This window comes from Pogona vitticeps, chromosome 3, assembly GCF_051106095.1.
Source record: "Pogona vitticeps strain Pit_001003342236 chromosome 3, PviZW2.1, whole genome shotgun sequence".
In the NCBI taxonomy this organism is placed as follows: Eukaryota; Metazoa; Chordata; class Lepidosauria; order Squamata; family Agamidae; genus Pogona; species Pogona vitticeps.
Genome location: NC_135785.1, coordinates 56,269,993 through 56,288,218, shown reverse-complemented (window position 1 = coordinate 56,288,218; position 18,226 = coordinate 56,269,993). Strand labels below are relative to the sequence as shown.

General features: G+C 41.7%; 1 protein-coding gene across 3 annotated transcripts in view; it reads right to left on the bottom strand.

The window, feature by feature from the left end:
- NEURL1 (neuralized E3 ubiquitin protein ligase 1) overlaps positions 1-18,226 on the bottom strand; it is a 202,977-nt gene that overhangs the window by 56,771 nt on the left and 127,980 nt on the right. For all 3 annotated transcript variants that reach the window (XM_020788959.3, XM_078389488.1, XM_020788960.3), the window contains exons 2-3: positions 11,636-11,877; positions 8,341-8,662 (exon numbers count right to left, since the gene is read on the bottom strand). In XM_020788959.3, the coding sequence (XP_020644618.3) occupies positions 8,341-8,662; positions 11,636-11,877 (564 nt within the window). The remainder of the gene's footprint in view (positions 1-8,340; positions 8,663-11,635; positions 11,878-18,226) is intronic.

Sequence of the window (18,226 nt, the reverse complement as noted above, 5' to 3'; positions counted from 1 at the left end):
TAATTAATGAAATAAAGTATCACAGCACCCTACTTCATGGACACCAACCTCCTAAATACAGTGGTGCCTTGACTTACGAACACCCTGACATATGAATGCTTTGAGTTACGAACAGCTCCAGATGTGAAATATTGCTTTGAGTTACGAACTGTGCCTTGACTTACAAGCGAAAAAACCCGTCTGCCCTTTTTTTGACCTAAGTTCATCTTAGGTCAAAAGAAGAAGAAATAATTAAAAATTTTCTCCCCTAGTGATAGAGTACGGATTAACCAGTTTTGCATTAGTTCCTATGGGAACTCATGTTTTGACTTATGAACCGTGACTTGACATAAGGACAAAAAACAGCCGGAACGGATTGATTGGTTTTCAATGCATTCCTATGGGAAATGCTGCTTTGACTTAAGAACGTTTTGACTTACAGACACCATTCCAATACGGATTAAGTTCTTAAGTCAAGGCACCACTGTAATGCTAAAACTGGAGAAATATTTTCTGCACACATCTCTAGCTCTAAATATTCAACTGGAAGAGTCTAGGTTAAACCTATGGGAAACAAAAACAACATAGCTTGCTGAATGAATGAATGCTGGAGTTTGTCTCCAGGACAGGACTCCAGCTTGATCATCTGGAAGTCCCTAAATAGATTTTGAAGTGAAGTAGGAAGATCAAAGAATAATCAAGAAAAATGAAGTTACTTGTATACAGGACAAATTTTCTGTGACTGTGGAGAAATTCAATCAATATAGCACTTATATGCATGCAATTTATGCCCCATCAAATATACAAAAGAAGAGCTAACACTATTGAAGTAGCTCACTTCTGGTCAAAAACAGTCTGATTATCTTAACATTTTAATTTGTTTTTAATTTTATATGCATTCATATTTCTGGATTGTACAGTGCTCTGACACAAAGAAAGAAAAAGAGAGAGAGAGAGAGAGAAAGTTATTTACAGAGATGAAACAACGTACTACTCTGCTGAATAATTTGAAGAGCAGCAAAACAAGAGGCTATTGGTACTGGGGGACTTCAACGTGCGTGCGGGGGCAGAGTCTTCTGGTCCAGCTCTTGAGTTCTTGGAGACCATGGCCTTCTTGAACATGTCCCAGCATGTTAACGGCCCTACACACGTGGGCGGCCATACACTAGACCTGGTCTTTTCTACCAATGGGAGCGAGAGTGGTCCGATGGTGACTGACCTTGAGTCGGTACCCTTGTCATGGTCGGATCACCACCTAATAAGATGTACCACCAAGATGGCTCTCCCCCCTCGCAGGGAGCCCGGACCTATTGTTATGGTCCGCCCTCGAAGGCTACTGGATCCGACTGGATTCCAGGATGCCATGAGAGGGATTACGGCTGACCTGGCTGGCGTTCCTGTCGAGGCTCTGGTCGAGGCTTGGTCCACTGCCGCGACTAGTGCCGTTGACATGTTCTCACCTAAACGCCCTCTCTGCCGCAGAGATCGCCCGGCGCCCTGGTTTACCCAGGACCTCCGGACGTCGAAGCGGGTCAGGAGACGGCTAGAGCGCAAATGGAGAAAGGACCCGACGGTTTTTAATCGTATAGCTGTTAAGGTCGCTACTAACCTTTACCAGGCCAAGGTAAAGGCTGCCAATCGAACATACCTCGCTAACCGGATAAGCGAGGCGTCCAATCAGCAGGCGGAATTATTCCGTATAGTACGTGACCTATCCGGAGTTGGCCCGGGAGATAGGCCTCCCCCTAGTTTTACACCGGACCAATTTGCAGCATTTTTTAAATCTAAAGTGGAGGCCATCCGCCGGGACCTCTCCCCTTTTTTGAACACAGTGAGTCGAGCTGAGATGTCCAGCGCTCCGTCTTGTCCGGTGACTTTTGATTCTTTTCAGCCCGTTTCGCCCGACACTGTGGCCAGGACGCTTGACCGCTGTCGTGCCACCACCTCCTCTTTAGACCCTTGCCCGGCCTGGCTAATCAAGGCAGCCAGGTCCTCAACAACGGAATGGGCCACTGTAATAATTAATGGGTCTTTCCTTGAGGGCAGATTTCCCTCTGCCCTCAAGGACACACTCATTAGGCCCATAAGAAAGAAACCGAGCTTGGCGGCGGACGAAATTGGCAATTATAGGCCCGTCGCCAATGTTTCTTTCTTAAGCAAGGTAGTTGAGAGGGTGGTGGCCGATCAGCTTCAGGCGTTCCTGGATGAAACAGATGCCCTGGATCCATTCCAGTCGGGATTCAGGCCGCGCCATGGAACAGAAACGGCATTGGTCGCCCTGTGCGATGACCTGTTGAGGGAGGCCGACAGGGGCAAAATGTCTCTGCTGGTCCTCCTCGACATCTCAGCGGCCTTCGATACCATTGACCACGGTATCCTCCTGGGGAGGCTCACCGAGTTAGGAATAGGCGGCCGGGCATTTGCCTGGCTCCGTTCCTTCTTGGAGGACCGACCCCAGAGAGTCCAGCTTGGGGAGAATGTCTCGGCCCCGTGGAGCCTCAACTGTGGGGTTCCACAGGGGTCGATCATCTCCCCAATGCTGTTTAACATCTACATGAGGCCGCTGGGGAGGGTCATCAGGGGGTGTGGAGCTCGGTGCCACCAATATGCTGATGACACGCAGCTCTACATCTCCTTTTTTCCAACTGCAGGAGATGCCGTTCTGTCCCTTCAGCGTTGCCTGGAGACTGTACGGGAATGGATGCAGGAGAACGGGCTGAGGCTGAACCCGGACAAGACGGAGGTACTGAGGGTGGGCGCTCCCACAGCTGGGGATTTGGGTGATTCCCTCATTTTTGGGGGCGTGACCCTGCCTGTCAGCGATGGGGTTCACAGCTTGGGTATCCATCTGGACCCGGCGCTCACTATGGAAAACCAGGTGGCGTCTGTGGTCCGTACCGCATTTTTCCATCTTAGGCGGATAGCCCAGCTGCGACCCTACCTTGACGTGGGGGCCCTCACTACTTTGGTACATGCGCTTGTAATCTCAAGATTAGACCACTGTAATGCGCTCTACGTGGGGCTACCTTTGAGGCTGCTGCGGAAACTTCAGGTGGTGCAGAATGCTGCGGCCAGGCTACTCAGTGGAGTGAGAAGATACCAACATATCTCCCCCACTCTGGCCGCATTGCATTGGCTGCCCATCCGATTCCGCATCGACTTCAAAGTACTGATGCTTACTTATAAAGCCCTAAACGGTTTAGGACCTCAATATCTGGCGGAACGCCTCCTCCCACCAAGATCTACCCGTGTCACCCGCGCAAGCCAGGAGGTAAGGCTGAGGAGCCTGACCCCGAGAGAGGCCCGGAAGGAAAAGACCAGAAATCGGGCCTTCTCGGCGGTGGCTCCTCGCCTATGGAACAACTTGCCTCCTGAGATACGTGCGGCCCCCCTCGCTGGGCACTTTTAAAAAACAACTAAAAACATTTATGTATAAGCAGGCCTTCCCAACAGCTAATTCCAACAGTTAATTCCTGACGACCTTTTCTTTTGTACTCCTATGATCTCTATTTTCGTGTATTTGTAATGGTTTTAATATTTACTATTGTTGATTGTAAGCCGCCTAGAGTGGTCGAATTTGGCCAGATAGGCGGGATAGAAATGAAATAAATAAATAAATAAATAAATAAATAAACATGTTGCAAAGATTAATTCTTTGCTTTCATTTACTTTCACTTTTAGGATAAGAAATTATAATGCATAAGTTATCATCCAAAATAAAATGTATTACACAACCATCGATCATGATGAGAAAATAATGGAACAAAATATGCACTTCCTATTATTTAGCAGCATCAATATGCTTATCTTCAAAATACTGACTTCTCGATATTAGGAAAGTAATCCTATGTAATCTGTTTAGCCAACGCTTTTTATTTGATGCTCTGTTTCATTATCGTGATATCTTTTTTAAAAAATCCTTCAGGATACTGGAGAAATAAGAGATGAATTATTATGAATTTTAGTATACGTGGAAGAAAATTTCAATCTGTGGTTCATTGGTAGAGCACATTGTTCAAACAAACAAGCAAACAACACAATCACTTCCAGCTTGAATCCTTTGCTTCTATAGGCATGGTAATGTAAGATTTCCTATCCAAAACCCTGGGGAAGCACTGCCATTCATTGTAAACATTGATATAGCTGGACAGAACAACACTCTAACTTTGTTTAAGATAGTTTCGTATACTGTATTCCTATCAGAATTATAGAAGTTCTATCAGTGGGACCATAGAAGGATTAGACAGAATTCTGGAAGAACTTCAAGTAACTCTTTAACATCTCTAATAGCAACTTGAAGAAAGAGAGACTTATTTTCTCCATATCTAGTACCAGGGTGGGCTGGGTAGGCTTTGATTATTATTTATGGCTTGCCATATGTTCCACAGAAGACCTAGTACAAAGAGTAATGTCAGTGGGTTGCCCTTGCTCTGCCCACTCTCATTGGCCTCATGAATTAGAATAACCTCCAGTGTATAATATTTCCTAATGCAGGGTGCATCTTGCAGCAGGGGTACAAACATAACCATTCTTCATACAAGATCTAGAAATACAAGAGAGGCAAACCAAGTGATTCATCACATTCCCTCCTGTCACTTCTGTGGAATGTGTAAAATGAGCTTATTATTTTCACTGTAAATCATGTAACTCTTTGGTGTGCCTCTATGCATTATTAGACCTTTCTCTTAGATGTACAAACACAGCTTTCAATAGCTATAAGTGAAACAGAATGTGTACTTTCAAGGACACTGCTTCTGCTAGCCAGGCTGATTTTCAAAAAGGTCTTCCCAGAATACAGAACCACTGTTCCCTTTTCATTTTGCTGGATTTTTCCACCCAATGCCTTTCATTAAAAATAGCAAGCCAAGAAAAGGAGTGTGTACGTGATGATGAATAATATGTCAAGGACCACCAGAGCATTGACACCATATAATGAAGAACTAAGACACATAAGAAACAAGATTAAGAGGCTTGAAGACAATTGCCAAGATTAAGGCCTGCCAAAGTCAATTGGAACATGCTATAAATAAATGTCTGAGCATTAAATGACCATTGCATAAACTCATTCTAAGTGGCACTGGAATCTTGATGGCAGGTGCCTAATAATACTACTTACAACTTACAACACATTTAACTAACTGGCAGAGGCAAAATACTTTCAAGATGCACCTGCCATTAATTCTTCAGATAAAGAAGAGTGAAAGGAAGATTTTTAAAAAAATTAAGATAGCAGGCTAATTCCTCTTGGACATTTGAAATATATAAAAAAATATTATGGAATCACGAGGGTCAGAGAGCTAACATCTATTTACAAAGCAGTAGGAATCTATTTCAAGATATCAGCATCTAAAAATGCTAACACAGTACCCTCTCGGGTGGGGGAATCCCTCTCAGAGATAATTCACGATTTCACAAAGAAAGAAATAGATTTGGAAAAATAAGTTACTGTATTTTAAAAAAGAGCTGAAGCCTTTTAAGGTATCAAAACCTACAGACTTTAACACGATACAATTATTCTTTGTGAATTTCATTTTAAGCATTTAAATAACGTTGTTTATCAGAATATGGAACACAGCTCTGGGGTGCATTTTCCTTCCTTTCTAAAATGGGTGGCATGACAAAATCTCAAATATTCTAAAATTTTACCAGGCATTTCCCCCCAGTATAATACAAATACTTTCCAAAAGATATATTCTGATAGTCCCTTCAAAATACCAGGAATTCACACTATTATTCTGTCTATAAAATGATTCTGAAATATGTCCTTTTTAAATGCACTTACTTTATAAAATTCTTGTGAATAGACTAGCAGTTAAACTTTTTCATTTCACTCTGCAAAGATTTTCTGCAGTATATTAAGTGATGAAATGCATCTGTTTTGAGTTATACACCAGGACAATTCCTATGCAGAAAATGTCAATTTGTGTTAACCTTCAAAGTGTAAAAAGGATTGGAGTGTTAATTGGTTCTGAATTTCAGACAGATTAACCTCACAGTAGAACATTCATTTATCCTAAGGCTTTGCCATTAGAAGTGTTCAGAATATTCAGTTCAGTACCAACTTTCACAAGAGCTGAGGATTTACAACACAATAACATGGTTTTCACAGCTGTGTATTTACTGTGCAATTAAATAATCTACTGAAAATTATCTCCCGGTCTGGGAAACAAATTCAGTACATTTAACTTGATATTTTTAAGAACAGAAATTTCGCCTGTATGTCAATAACAGCTAATCAGTCCTTCCCTCAGGTAAAGCATTTCATACATAAAGCATGAAATACATTTCCCTATGTCAGATGCAAGACAGATGGAAATAAAAAGAAACTCTTAGAGTACATTCCATGCTTCAGAATGTGCACCAATAGTCTGTCATAACATAAATTCTCTTATTAATGATGTTTATTTTCATAGTGATTTATTATTTCCAACCTTTTGTTTCCTTAGCCTTAGATATTCTTGTGAACAAGAGTTTAAAAAGTAAGATTTGCAAGGATGGCATTAAACATCGCTGGAAGGGGATGATGATGATGATGATGATGATGATGATGATGATGATGATGATGATGATGATGATGATGATGATGATGCTCAGTCAAAATGTGGCTGAAACGTCACAGGAACTTCAGCTGTTTAGCTTTAATTAAGCCAGAGGGTTTTTAAAAAAGATGGGAGATGCCTTGAAGCTGGGATGGTCAACATACAGGACTATGGATAGTATCATGTGCCCTGAACACAGAGCAGAAGAGAAATCATGCAAGTACAGTGGGGTCTTGACTTGAGAACTTAATCCGTATTGGAAGGCGGTTCTCAAGTCAAAAAGTTCTCAGGTCAAATCTGCATTTCCCATAGGAATGCATTGAAAACCATTTGATCCGTATCTGCTCTTTCCGTCCATAGAAACTAATGGGAAGCTGCTATTCTGCCTTCGACCACTAGAGGGGGATATTTTGTTTCTTTTTTTCTTAGGTCAAGAAAGGTTCAGGGAAGGCAGGGAAGATACAGTCCAGGCAGTACCAGGCAGTCCGAAGACTCCCAATCCACTCTCTAAACGCTGGGAGGAGTGAGGAAGCAGACAGGCACCCTTTTCACTGGCCAACAGTTAACTGAAAGTTCAAATTTTGCACTTTCCCTGCCTCCCACGTGGTTTTTTTTCAGTTCTTAACTCAAATCTAAGTACTTAAGTCAAGTCAATATTTTCCTATGAGAGTGGTTCTTAAGTCAAAATGTTCTTAACTCGAGCCGTTCTTAAGTCAAGACCCCACTGTATCCTATCTTACTCTGACAGGCTCCCCATTATGTGAACAGTTTGTGACTATTATTGTAACCCATGCAAGAACAGGAATGCCATAGGGAGATGGCCCATTTCACTTCTGCTCCACATATAGACAACAGGATACTAGTCTGAGCTATTTTCTACAACTCAAAACAGTTTTAGACTGGAAATGAAGGCAGTCTACCCAACCTTCCATCTGTATATCAAGTCGTACTGCTTCCAGTAGATTAGCTGTGCTTGTCCCTTCCAGGAAAATAATTAAGATCCTTGTGGCACCTTAAATAATATTGTAACCTCTGTTATAACTCAGTCATTTTGCATTTAAGGGGTCCCAGGTTCAATTCTGGGCACTTCCAAGGATTTGACTGGAGAGAATGCAACATGGCAGTCCTTCGCCTGAACCCTGACAAGTCCCCTTTAGTCAGAGCAGACTATACTAGGCCAGATCAACAAATAGTCTGACTAGCTACCAAGAGGCCTTCTACTTTCTCATGTGGTATTACAGCCCAATGGCTATGAAATACAAAAAAAAGGGTTGCAACAATTCTTTAAATTGTTAAAGAGTTAAAGTTAAAATAATTATATGACCACAGTTGTATGTGTGTATGCACACCTACCTACTCACAATATCATGCTGTATTTCTGATGAAGTGGACTTTGGCTCATTAAAAACTTTACAGTACAACAAAGCTCTGGGGCTTTCAAAGGCAACAATATTCTTCCTTGTTGTGCTTTGTATGCCATATACAAACCTTGTCCTTTCTGATCTCCAGCAACAAGAAAGGTGAGTATTTATTGCAGTATAAAGAAGGCAGCATCTAGTCTCTTTATAGCATATGCAAGACAGAAACAGGTTGCTGGATTGCCATATATGCATGTCACAGGGGGTTTGGCATTGAAATGCATGAATGGGTTATATGGTCTTTGAGGAAGTGACAACAACAGAAATGATAAAATCTGATTCCATTTTCCAGCCACCAAACTTTCCTTGACTCATTCAGATAAGATAGAGAATTTTAAAAAATTGATGTCAGCAGCAGAATTTGGCCTTCCACAATAAAGCTACATTTTCTGATATGCACCTACCTAGTAGCTGCACGCCACGTGTGAGTCCATACACGTCAATCAAAGCCCACAGTGGTTCGGTGGTCCTTACCCCACTGAAGAACAACATGGCAGCAGAGTCATTAACCCGATAAAATACACGTCCCTTTTTGTCCACCCAGAATGCTATGATGTTTCCTTCATTTGCAAATTCTTCTGGAAGAGCCTTGGCCCAAAATCCACTCTGAGAAACCAAGTCCGGACATGCATACTTAGGAAGGGTTTCTGGGTTAATCCTAGAGGGATCCTTGGAGGTAAATCCAAGCCGAAGAGCCCCACTCCAACAACATTGCTTCTTGGTGATCTAAAAGGGAGGAAACAGCAATAGAATCAGGATGATTTCCAGTAATGATCCTGGAAGCATGGCCCAGATATTGATGGTGTTTCATATCGACCTTTTGATAGAGGGTTAAGATCTGACTGTGTATGAAAGTTGGACAGACTTGATCTTATGGCAATGTGTCACTGGGAGGAAAAGCTGCATGAGGAGTGTTGTGAATGGGGTGAGGAATTAGGAACTATTACCAAAAAGAAATATATTGTTCAATGTGCAGACATCAGAAGATGAGACCAACTAGTCATGCAGCCTCAAGAGTGGGAGGCAAAGGGCCCTCAAGGTGCATGTAATAGAATATGGGGTCAGGAGATCTGTTTCTATTGCCTCATTCACGTGCTGATTGTATGCATAAGCCCAACTCAACACCCTTATTCTTGGATTCAGTTCAACTGGATGAATCATTCCAAATATTAACCTATTCTATTTAGAACTGTTGGATAGCTCAGTGGTTAAGGTATCTGGCTATGGAGCCAGAGGTTGGGAATTCAATGATCCATAGGATCCCTTCCAGTTCTACAGTTCTAAGGTGATGATGATGCAAACCAGTTACTTCTCATTGCATAAATCAAGGAATTAAAATCCATTCTTCAGAGCACAATGTCAAAAAGCTGACTGCAAACTAAGCAAGGGGTATTTTAAGAAGTCTCTTATCCAAGGAAATAGACAGAGAATGGCATATGCAAGAGAATCGAGTACAAAGCATTATCACAGTAATCTAGGCTTCCAGCAATAATGTTTTAAAGACAGGAAAAAGGCTGCATTGAGACTTTAATCATTTAAGCTTCTCAAGATATAGTGCAATAATAGTAACATGTAATGACAGAAATAAACTTTAACTATGACCACAATAAAGATGCCCATTGGAGGCTAAAAGTAATACTGCTTGAAGACAGTGAGTACTTTGGTTAATTATATTTTGGAAATATTCACCCCTGGGCCATTTACTACCACTGAAACATTGCTCTTCCACAATTGGCTGAAAATACCATTATAACTGTACTCCCCATCAGTACTGAATATACTCTTGTATTCTGACTAATATGTTTTTATGGTCCATAGCAGGGGCAAAACTGGCACTCTTCAGAAGGAACTTAGGAATAAATATTCAGGAGCAAGCTTCACTGATTGTCATAGGGCCTTGTCCTTCAAGAATGAGTGACAACCTCTCATTTCTGCCTTTAAAAATTAACTCTTGTAGTAATACATCAATCAAAATATCTGGTTCTCCATCTCCCTTTGCAGTAGTAACCTTGGCAGAAGTTACTTTTTGGGCTACAATTCCCAGAAAGCCCCAGATAACATTACCAGTGACTTTTGACTTCTTGGCCAAGTCCATACCTGAGCCACACATCCAAACAACCCTTCGCCTCAATTATTTCAATACATCTTTTCAAAGCAGGGAAAGGAAAAGATCACAAATGCTGGTCCATGCACCAAATCAGGATTCCTGATCTCATGTGCCCCAGACTTTCTTAACAACAGTAACAGCAACAGCCAAGAGATGGAGGTGTCCTTACTCTAACAAGAAAGGCTCCTCTCCCCACAACCCTCAGGCCCTGGGCAACAGGAGATGTCAAGGGCTTTAGCAGCAAGGAGACAAGGAAGAAACATTAACTAGGCAGAAGGTTAAGCAGAAGCCACAGAACAACAAAAGAATAGAACAAGTAATAATGTACACCTGAAGTGCTGTTGCTTCCTCTTTAAAAAGCTGGGTTTACTACTGGATGAGAAAAGGTGACAAAAATAATAGGAAAATAGACAGGTCATGGGTTGCTGACAGTGCCATTGGAATTTCTTGTAAAAAGTGAGCAAACAGACAAAGGACAGCAAAAAGTTATTGTGTCACTCTTACCTTTAGAGAATACTTAAAGACTTATGTTAAAATGCCTTTTTTAAAAGTGAGCAACAAATTGATATGTTTAGCAAGACCATGCTTGCCTCTGTTTCAGCTGTCAGACAGACTATCACTTCATTAAAGTTGATTATTTGGCTGCAGAAAAATGCAATAAACTCAGCTGACTACAGTAAACATATAAACAAGAGTCATAGCATCATTCATCACTTTTTTAAACTATAGGATTTCTTAAATTCTTAAGATTATTTACTCTACTAATTTTGCTGCAAAACTGGTTTTTTATACTCATCTCTATTTCACACTAACACATAGGTAATAAAATGAAGAAAACAGCTTTAATTCTTAAAAGCTACACTGTGATAAGCTAGCTGGATAGCTGAACAAGTCAGAGCACCTGATTTTCCACTGTTTCTTCCAGGAGAAAAGCCAGCCTGTGTGGCCAATGCCTAAGCCAAGCTTAGAAAAGTTAGTTTTCTTGGACTACAAAATCTAGAATTCCCTTGTCAGCATGTGTATGATCAAACCAGCTGGAGGAATTCTGGAAGTTGTAGTCCGACACCCCCCCCTAATTTTTCTAAGTTTGGGTTTATTACTCTATAACAGGGGTCTCCACACTACAGCCCGCAGGCCACATTCAGCCCGCCTTGCCTTTTTATCTGGCCTGGTGGGCAGACGCATCAGTGGGTGTGTGGGCAAGTGGGCAGGCATGTGGCCAAGGGGGGGGAAGTGCAGGAGTGTGTGCGTATATGCACACCTTCCTTCAACCCTCAAAAATGTGGAGTATGTATGATCTGGCCCTCCCGCTGAAAAGTTTGGAGACCCCTGCTGTAGAACTAGGGCTGCTGTGTTTGCTCACCATCACAATACCGCAGAAATAGTCAGTGGATGGATAGAAAAGAGAACACATCAGGATCTGTATTTTTGAAAAAAAAACAGTTCTCTGAACGCTCTTCTCTATACTGCTGAGAACCATGATCTAATATGCATTGCTTCAATAATAAAATATATCTTGCAATATATTGTGAGGGCCTGATATTCTATATTAATTTTTATTCCAAAACAGCAAATGGAAGAGATTTACTCACCTTGAGCCTGACTTGCTCATAGATAACAATTGGTCTGTTGCTGAAGGTGATTGCATTGCAGAAGCTGGCCTGCCGTTTGACTGCCTTCTGTGTGGTGTCCATGATAATCTGTGACCCCTTCGTGTGGGGGTGGAAAAGCAATGGGCTGATAGAGAGGGTTCCACACTGCGGGATGGGCAGACAGTGTTTTTGTTTGTGGTGGCATCGGTGAGAGGAAGCAGGAAAAGGCCCACCTATAGAGTCTGAAAGAAGAAATAAAAGAAATGAGATCTGGAAACTACTGAAAGCTATATAATGAAATCTATCAATACTAAGCCAAGAAATTCACAAGTAACATAAGAAATTGCCCCAGTCAGCAACCACTTATATTTGAGGTTTTAACTCAAATAGCATAGTAACTCTGCAAATCAATGGGTATATGTTTAAAAAAAAAACCTAAACCAACATCTACACATGTGATGTTGAAGAACTATAGAAAACTTAGCCAAAAAATGGAAGAATAGGCAAAGATCATACTCTAAAACTAAACTGTGATTTGACTTGTTACATTTGGGAGCCTTATCAATGAAAACTTCAAAGCAAACTGCAGTTTCATCTAAGGGTCTTTTATGTGTGAATGAATGAGCTTAACCTTTAAATATATGTGTGGAAGATAAGAGTTTCACTGACAGTATGATCATTCGCTATTGCATTACATTGTTGACAGACCTTTATTTTTATTTTTGTTAAGAATTGTGGAAATGGGTCACAGAACATTCAAAGAGCTGTTAATACAATGCAATCCTTCTCATGAGGGTTTTGCAAAGACCTATGCAGCAACGGTGACACACAGCAAAGAGAATACTGAGCTAAATAAAGCAAATGTCTAATTAAGAATTTGTGACATAAAATCATACAGCTTCATGTAAAGTTGGATAGCCTAGCATTTGACATCAGGATCCTTTTGTTCTTCACTGCTATACAGTGGGGTCTTGACTTGAGAACTTAATCCGTATTGGATTAAGTTCAAAAAGTCTGTAGGTCAAGTCTCCATTGACCTACAGTGCATTGAAAACCGATTAATCCCGTAACAGGCCGTTTTTGTTCTATTTTGGTTTTTTTCTGGTCTGTAAGTCAATTCTCAGGCTGCAAGTCAAACCTAGATTTTGCGGCCAGAGAAGTCTGTAACTCAAAAAGTCTGTAAGTCAAGCCGTCTGTAAGTCAAGGGTCCACTGTAGTTCTCTTGCTCAGCCACTCTTTCAAGAACAGAAAGACGTATAAGATACCATGTTAATTCTTTCAAATATTAATTACATACTCTTAGCATGTTTGTGTACAAGAAGATATGGCTGGATTCTCAGTAACAAGCTGCAATGCAAAGCAATTATTTTATTAGCAAAAGTAGCTCACCACTTGGATGCAAAGTACTGTAGATTGTAGATAGATTGAGATAATTAAACCAGATGAAGTATGTAAACTGAATGATGAATTTAGTTTTCAGCTACTTTCTGGATGCTTGTTTTATAACAACAATACTGTAATAGTAATCTTAAAACCGCAGAGCTAGAAGGGACCCTATGGACCATCAAGTCCAGCCTCTGTCAAGGAGGCCTCGTGGGGAATCAAACTCCCAACCAAATCACTGAGCTATCCAACAGTTCTTTCAGTTCAAAGAGAAGACCACTGATAGAGTACAGTATATGAATGCCAAAGGCCTTGAGATGGTAGCGAGGAGGTGAACGTTGCATCCAAAGCAGATTCTCTCTCTCCTTTCTAGCTGTTTCCAGGGGAGAGTTTGAGATTCCTTGTTACATCTTCAGTATTGGATTAGTGCCCCAACTGCAAATCCTTACACACATAATGTTGTGCTGCATACGTCCAGCTGTCTGAGGGTTACATACAGAGCAGTACAAAAAAAAAGATGGATGCCAATCTGTGGAGAGGCTAAGAAGTGGAAGAGCAAATTTAGACAAGGGCAGCTTTAAAGATACTGCAATTCAATGAAGTCTACGCTTCCAAACGCAATTTTTAAAAAGCCACCTCCAACCTGTGCTAGCCCTGGCAATATCTCCCATGCCAATCTTTTCAGTTAAATACAAACTCAAATAGCTACTCTTGTTCTCAGCTTTGCTGGATTGTAAACTACATAAGTTCACGTTTACTGCACCCTCTGCAAAAGGGATCCACAACATCCAGGCCACAGACCAGTACCGGTCTATGGCCTTGGAAGCACATTCCCACCCACCTTACACATGCACACATGCACTTCTGCATACATGCATGTGCAGATGCACACACGCACAGAGAAATACGCGCACATGCCCTGCACACACACACACACACACACACACACCACATCACATACCTACCTGCACGGGCACACCGATGCACACACACACATGTACATACTTGCCCCTGCCCACACGCATGCCCCCCGCATGCACGCCACCCTTGTAGTCCTTCAGAGAATGGTCTTCAACTAAACTGGTCCTTGGTGTTAAAAAAGTTGGGATCCACTGCTCTGCGAGGCAAAGTAATTAGACTCTGGGTGTTGTTTCTCTCTCAAAATAAAATATAGTAATAAATTTCAAAACACAGCTCATCACTAAACAGAAGTTGAGGGCTGTGGCAACTGAAGCAGATAGGAATGAGCTAAACAGAGTTGCAAAAAGATCTGGTATGCCATTTAGTGTAATCCTCACATCCAAATAGCATACAGACCGTATTTGATCCACAGCAGCCTGCTGTCAATTTGCCAATATCAAGAAGTGGCTTAAGAAGAGAGTCAGTTCATTGTATTGGCATATTAGCCATTTCCTCAGCTACACTGAAATCCCAGGATCTCTTCAATATGTTCATATCAATTGCAGTCCACTTTTTCTTCGGCAATAATGCACAGAACACGGATGTCAAACCCTTGCAGACTACTTGGTTCAGTCCAGTGGGTGGGGAAGTCTTAGGAAGGGACTGTGATTCAAGAAAGAGCAAAAAAGTTAAGAAAGAGCAAGGGAGCTGCAAGAGCAGCCATTCCCTAGGAGGAAGAGGATAAAGCCCTTACCACCTTGGTTCAGGTCAAGGGTCTCCAAACTACAGCCTGCAGGCCACATCCAGCTTGCCTTGTCTTTTTATCTGGCCTGGTTTGGTACTCTGGGAGTCCGTGGCTGCGAAAGGGCCAGTCTCACCACCACACGGCTCGGCAGAGGCAAAAGCAGACCATAGCAGAAACCCACCATTAATGCGGTCCAGGGAGGAGGGAAGGAAGCAGAGGAATGGCAAGGTGTCCCTCGAAAGCAGCCGCTCGGGGGGCCGCTCCACCAGCTCCCTCCCAGCAATAGTGCATCCTTGCCTGGGTCGTCTGCTGGCCCACCCCACCTGTCCCTCTGCCCCATAACAATCTTCCATCACTGAGGCAACCACCCACTGCACCACCTCCCAGCTCTGCCTGGAAAGCACAAGCCAAGTGCCAGCAGCTATGCCACGTAACCCACTCAGGAGGTGGCAACACTCAAGACTCGAGGAGACAACAGGGAGGTGAAAGTTAACTCACTCTCACTCTGTGTCTGTGTGTGTGTTTTCTCTGAGGGGGGGGTTGCCTCCCTGGAGAGTGCCCTTCCTTCCCAAGACCCCTGACCTAGTGGCTGTGGAGGTCCAAAAATGCCATTAACATTTCAAACAGCCATTAATACTTGTTTGTATTTACCACCAAATGTGTTAGAAGCAAAGTACAGTACTGAAAAATACAGCATGGGATACGAGCTGTTCTCTCTTTAAAAGCATCAAATTACTAGGTGGAGAACACCTTTTGCTGTATCATATTACACTTCTTCCTAGGGATGTTGTCTACAACATCCTTTTGTTGACCTCTTGTGGGGGGAAACAACTCAGTTTTATGCCCCCAAAACAACTGCTTTGGATTTGTCACATTTAATCACCAATGACACATCATCCTTTTCAACAGCCGCCATCTACCAATAAGTTATGCCACAATTTGAAGTGATAGTAAAATGACAACAAATGCTCATAAATGTCCCAAATGTTATGCTAAAATCTGTATTTAGCTTGATCCATCAAAGCTCTTAAACAAAATGAACAATACTTTATTTCAAGGTTGTAACAAAACCTGTAAATTCCTTCCCTGTTGCACCCTTTTTGGCTGCAATTCCATGTACAGTGGTGCCTCGCTTAGCGATTGCTTCGTTTAATGAAGAATTCACTTAACGATGTGTTTCTTTGAGGAATTTTCCGCATCGTTTAACGCTGTTCTCTATGGGGGATTTTCACTTAACGATGTTCGTTTTTGCTCATTTATAAGTGTCTTAAAATGTTTGAAACCTGTTTTAAATGCTTGGAATCGGTAGTGCACCTTGTGAAACATGTGCAAACTTAATTTGGCTTTGTTCTGAGTCTTTGTTAATTTTTGGTGATTTTTTGTTTTCCCTATTTAAATCCATTGAACGGACTCAAAACAGTCGTAAGTTGGGACATTCGTAAGTTGAGACACAATTGTATATCCACTCTTCAGGTAGGTACAGAAAAAATACAAGAACTACTAAACAGAGAGGGAGGAATTGTGAATTTCAGACATCATTTCTTAGGACACTGAGTAAATCAGTTTCCATCTGATCAGCATCTACTGTAGCAGACAAAAAAATTACAAATGAACTCTTCAAATAGTGAAGCCCATTTTTTTAAAAAAAAAATCTTTCTGGTATACAAGAAGATACCACTTAAATAAGGCAACCCAGCACAGGGCACCATTTCAGGCATCTGAGCTAATTTTTGCACCTGAGTCAAGAACATAAAATTGCACCTCTTATACTCCTATGGTAACTACAGTACTTTGGTTTTGAAAAAGTCATTTAATGATATAGGACCTTTTTGTAAAGGTGTAAAATAGTAACTAATTATAAATGCAAGGTAGTGTCTGAACATGTAACAAAACTAGCACAAATTTTATTTTTAAAACACTCTTACTACCAGACAACCAAGAATATTAAGACAAGCTGCCAATTCTAATGACTTCAACAATCTCAACCATTGCTACTTCAGACATTATCTGATGCCACTAAGAAAGAAAACATTGCTCTCAAAATAGAAGGATAAAGTGTGGAAGCAGGCAATATGGAACCATGAACACAAACCACAACACTTGGTTCAATTCAAGTACCCAGGCCCTTCCTCACAGGAAGGACAGATCCTAAAGCTGAGGCTCCAATAGTTGTTGTGGGTTTTTCGGGCTCTTTGGCCATGTTCTGAAGGTTGTTCTTCCTAACGTTTCGCCAGTCTCCGTGGCCGGCATCTTCAGAGGACAGCACTCTGAAGATGCCGGCCACAGAGACTGAGGCTCCAATACTTTGGCCATCTCATGAGAAGAGAAGACTCCCTGGAAAAGACCTTGATGTTGGGAAAATATGAAGGCAAGAGGAGAAGGGGACGACAGAGGACGAGATGGTTGGACAGTGTCATCAAAGCTACCAACATGAATTTGAACCAACTGGAGGGCCTGGCATGCTCTGGTCCATGGGATCACGAAGACTCGGACACAACTTAATGACTAAACAACAACAACAAGGCCCCTGTTAGTCATTCCCCATCTGGATAAGCTCACTGCTTTTGGAGATGAGCAGTTAGCCACAGCACTCTCAGGATTCTTGCTTGCTGGTAGAGGCTGCATGGGAACAAGAACGTCTTCCCAACAAACTTGTCCTTTTCCATGTAAACAAAACAACAATGGACAGTGATGCATCCCAAGATCACCAATGTTAAGTGCCTCCCTTAATCATGTGGATTAAAAAAAATAATATGGGTATAGAATAACTAATCAGGCTTTTAACTGAAAACAACCTTTGTTTAAACAGGTTAATTAGAATGGTGCTCTTTTCTTAGCAGCATGGCATGCTTGGGATAATACAGTAGATGCATATTTCTTCCACACCCCTGTTTTCATGACAAGTGTCTCACTCACCTCACCCTTGTTCTAGCTCTGACCTGAGGAAGGGGACTCCAATCCATTAAAACGTATGCCAAAATGAATCAATAAACATGGTAAGCTTTAACATGTTACCAGCCAGGCTAGCCTTTACTATGTAAGGAGCTAAAGAAAGCTGCCCAGATAATATCATACAGGCAGCACAGTGGGAATAATGTCTGAATGAAGCAGCAAACATTTTTTTTTAGAAATTGGGGGCAGGGGATTCAATGTTATTGAATAAGGGCAGTCCAGGACTTTTTTTTCATCCATATGGCTTTCACACAGAAACTGACTGGACTTCCAGTTGACTGCTGGCCATTTGGTCTCCACTTCAGGCAGCAACCTTTTCTGGGCAGCAAGAGCTATAAGAAGTCTATGAAAACCAATATGAAATTACAGTCAAAATGGATGTTTAATATATGCTTCCACTGTCTTTCTTACAGCTAGTCTCTGTTTAATAGAGATACACTAAATTTGCAGCTTTCATTAATATTGTAAGCTCACTGAATGTAAACAGCAGTTCACACTTCAGACACCAGTTATGTAAAAGGAGATTCCAGCTGTGACTATTTTACAACCGTGTTTTATTTCCATAGTCCACAAATCAATGTAAAAGTTGTTTGGTTTCCGTCAGGGGCCTC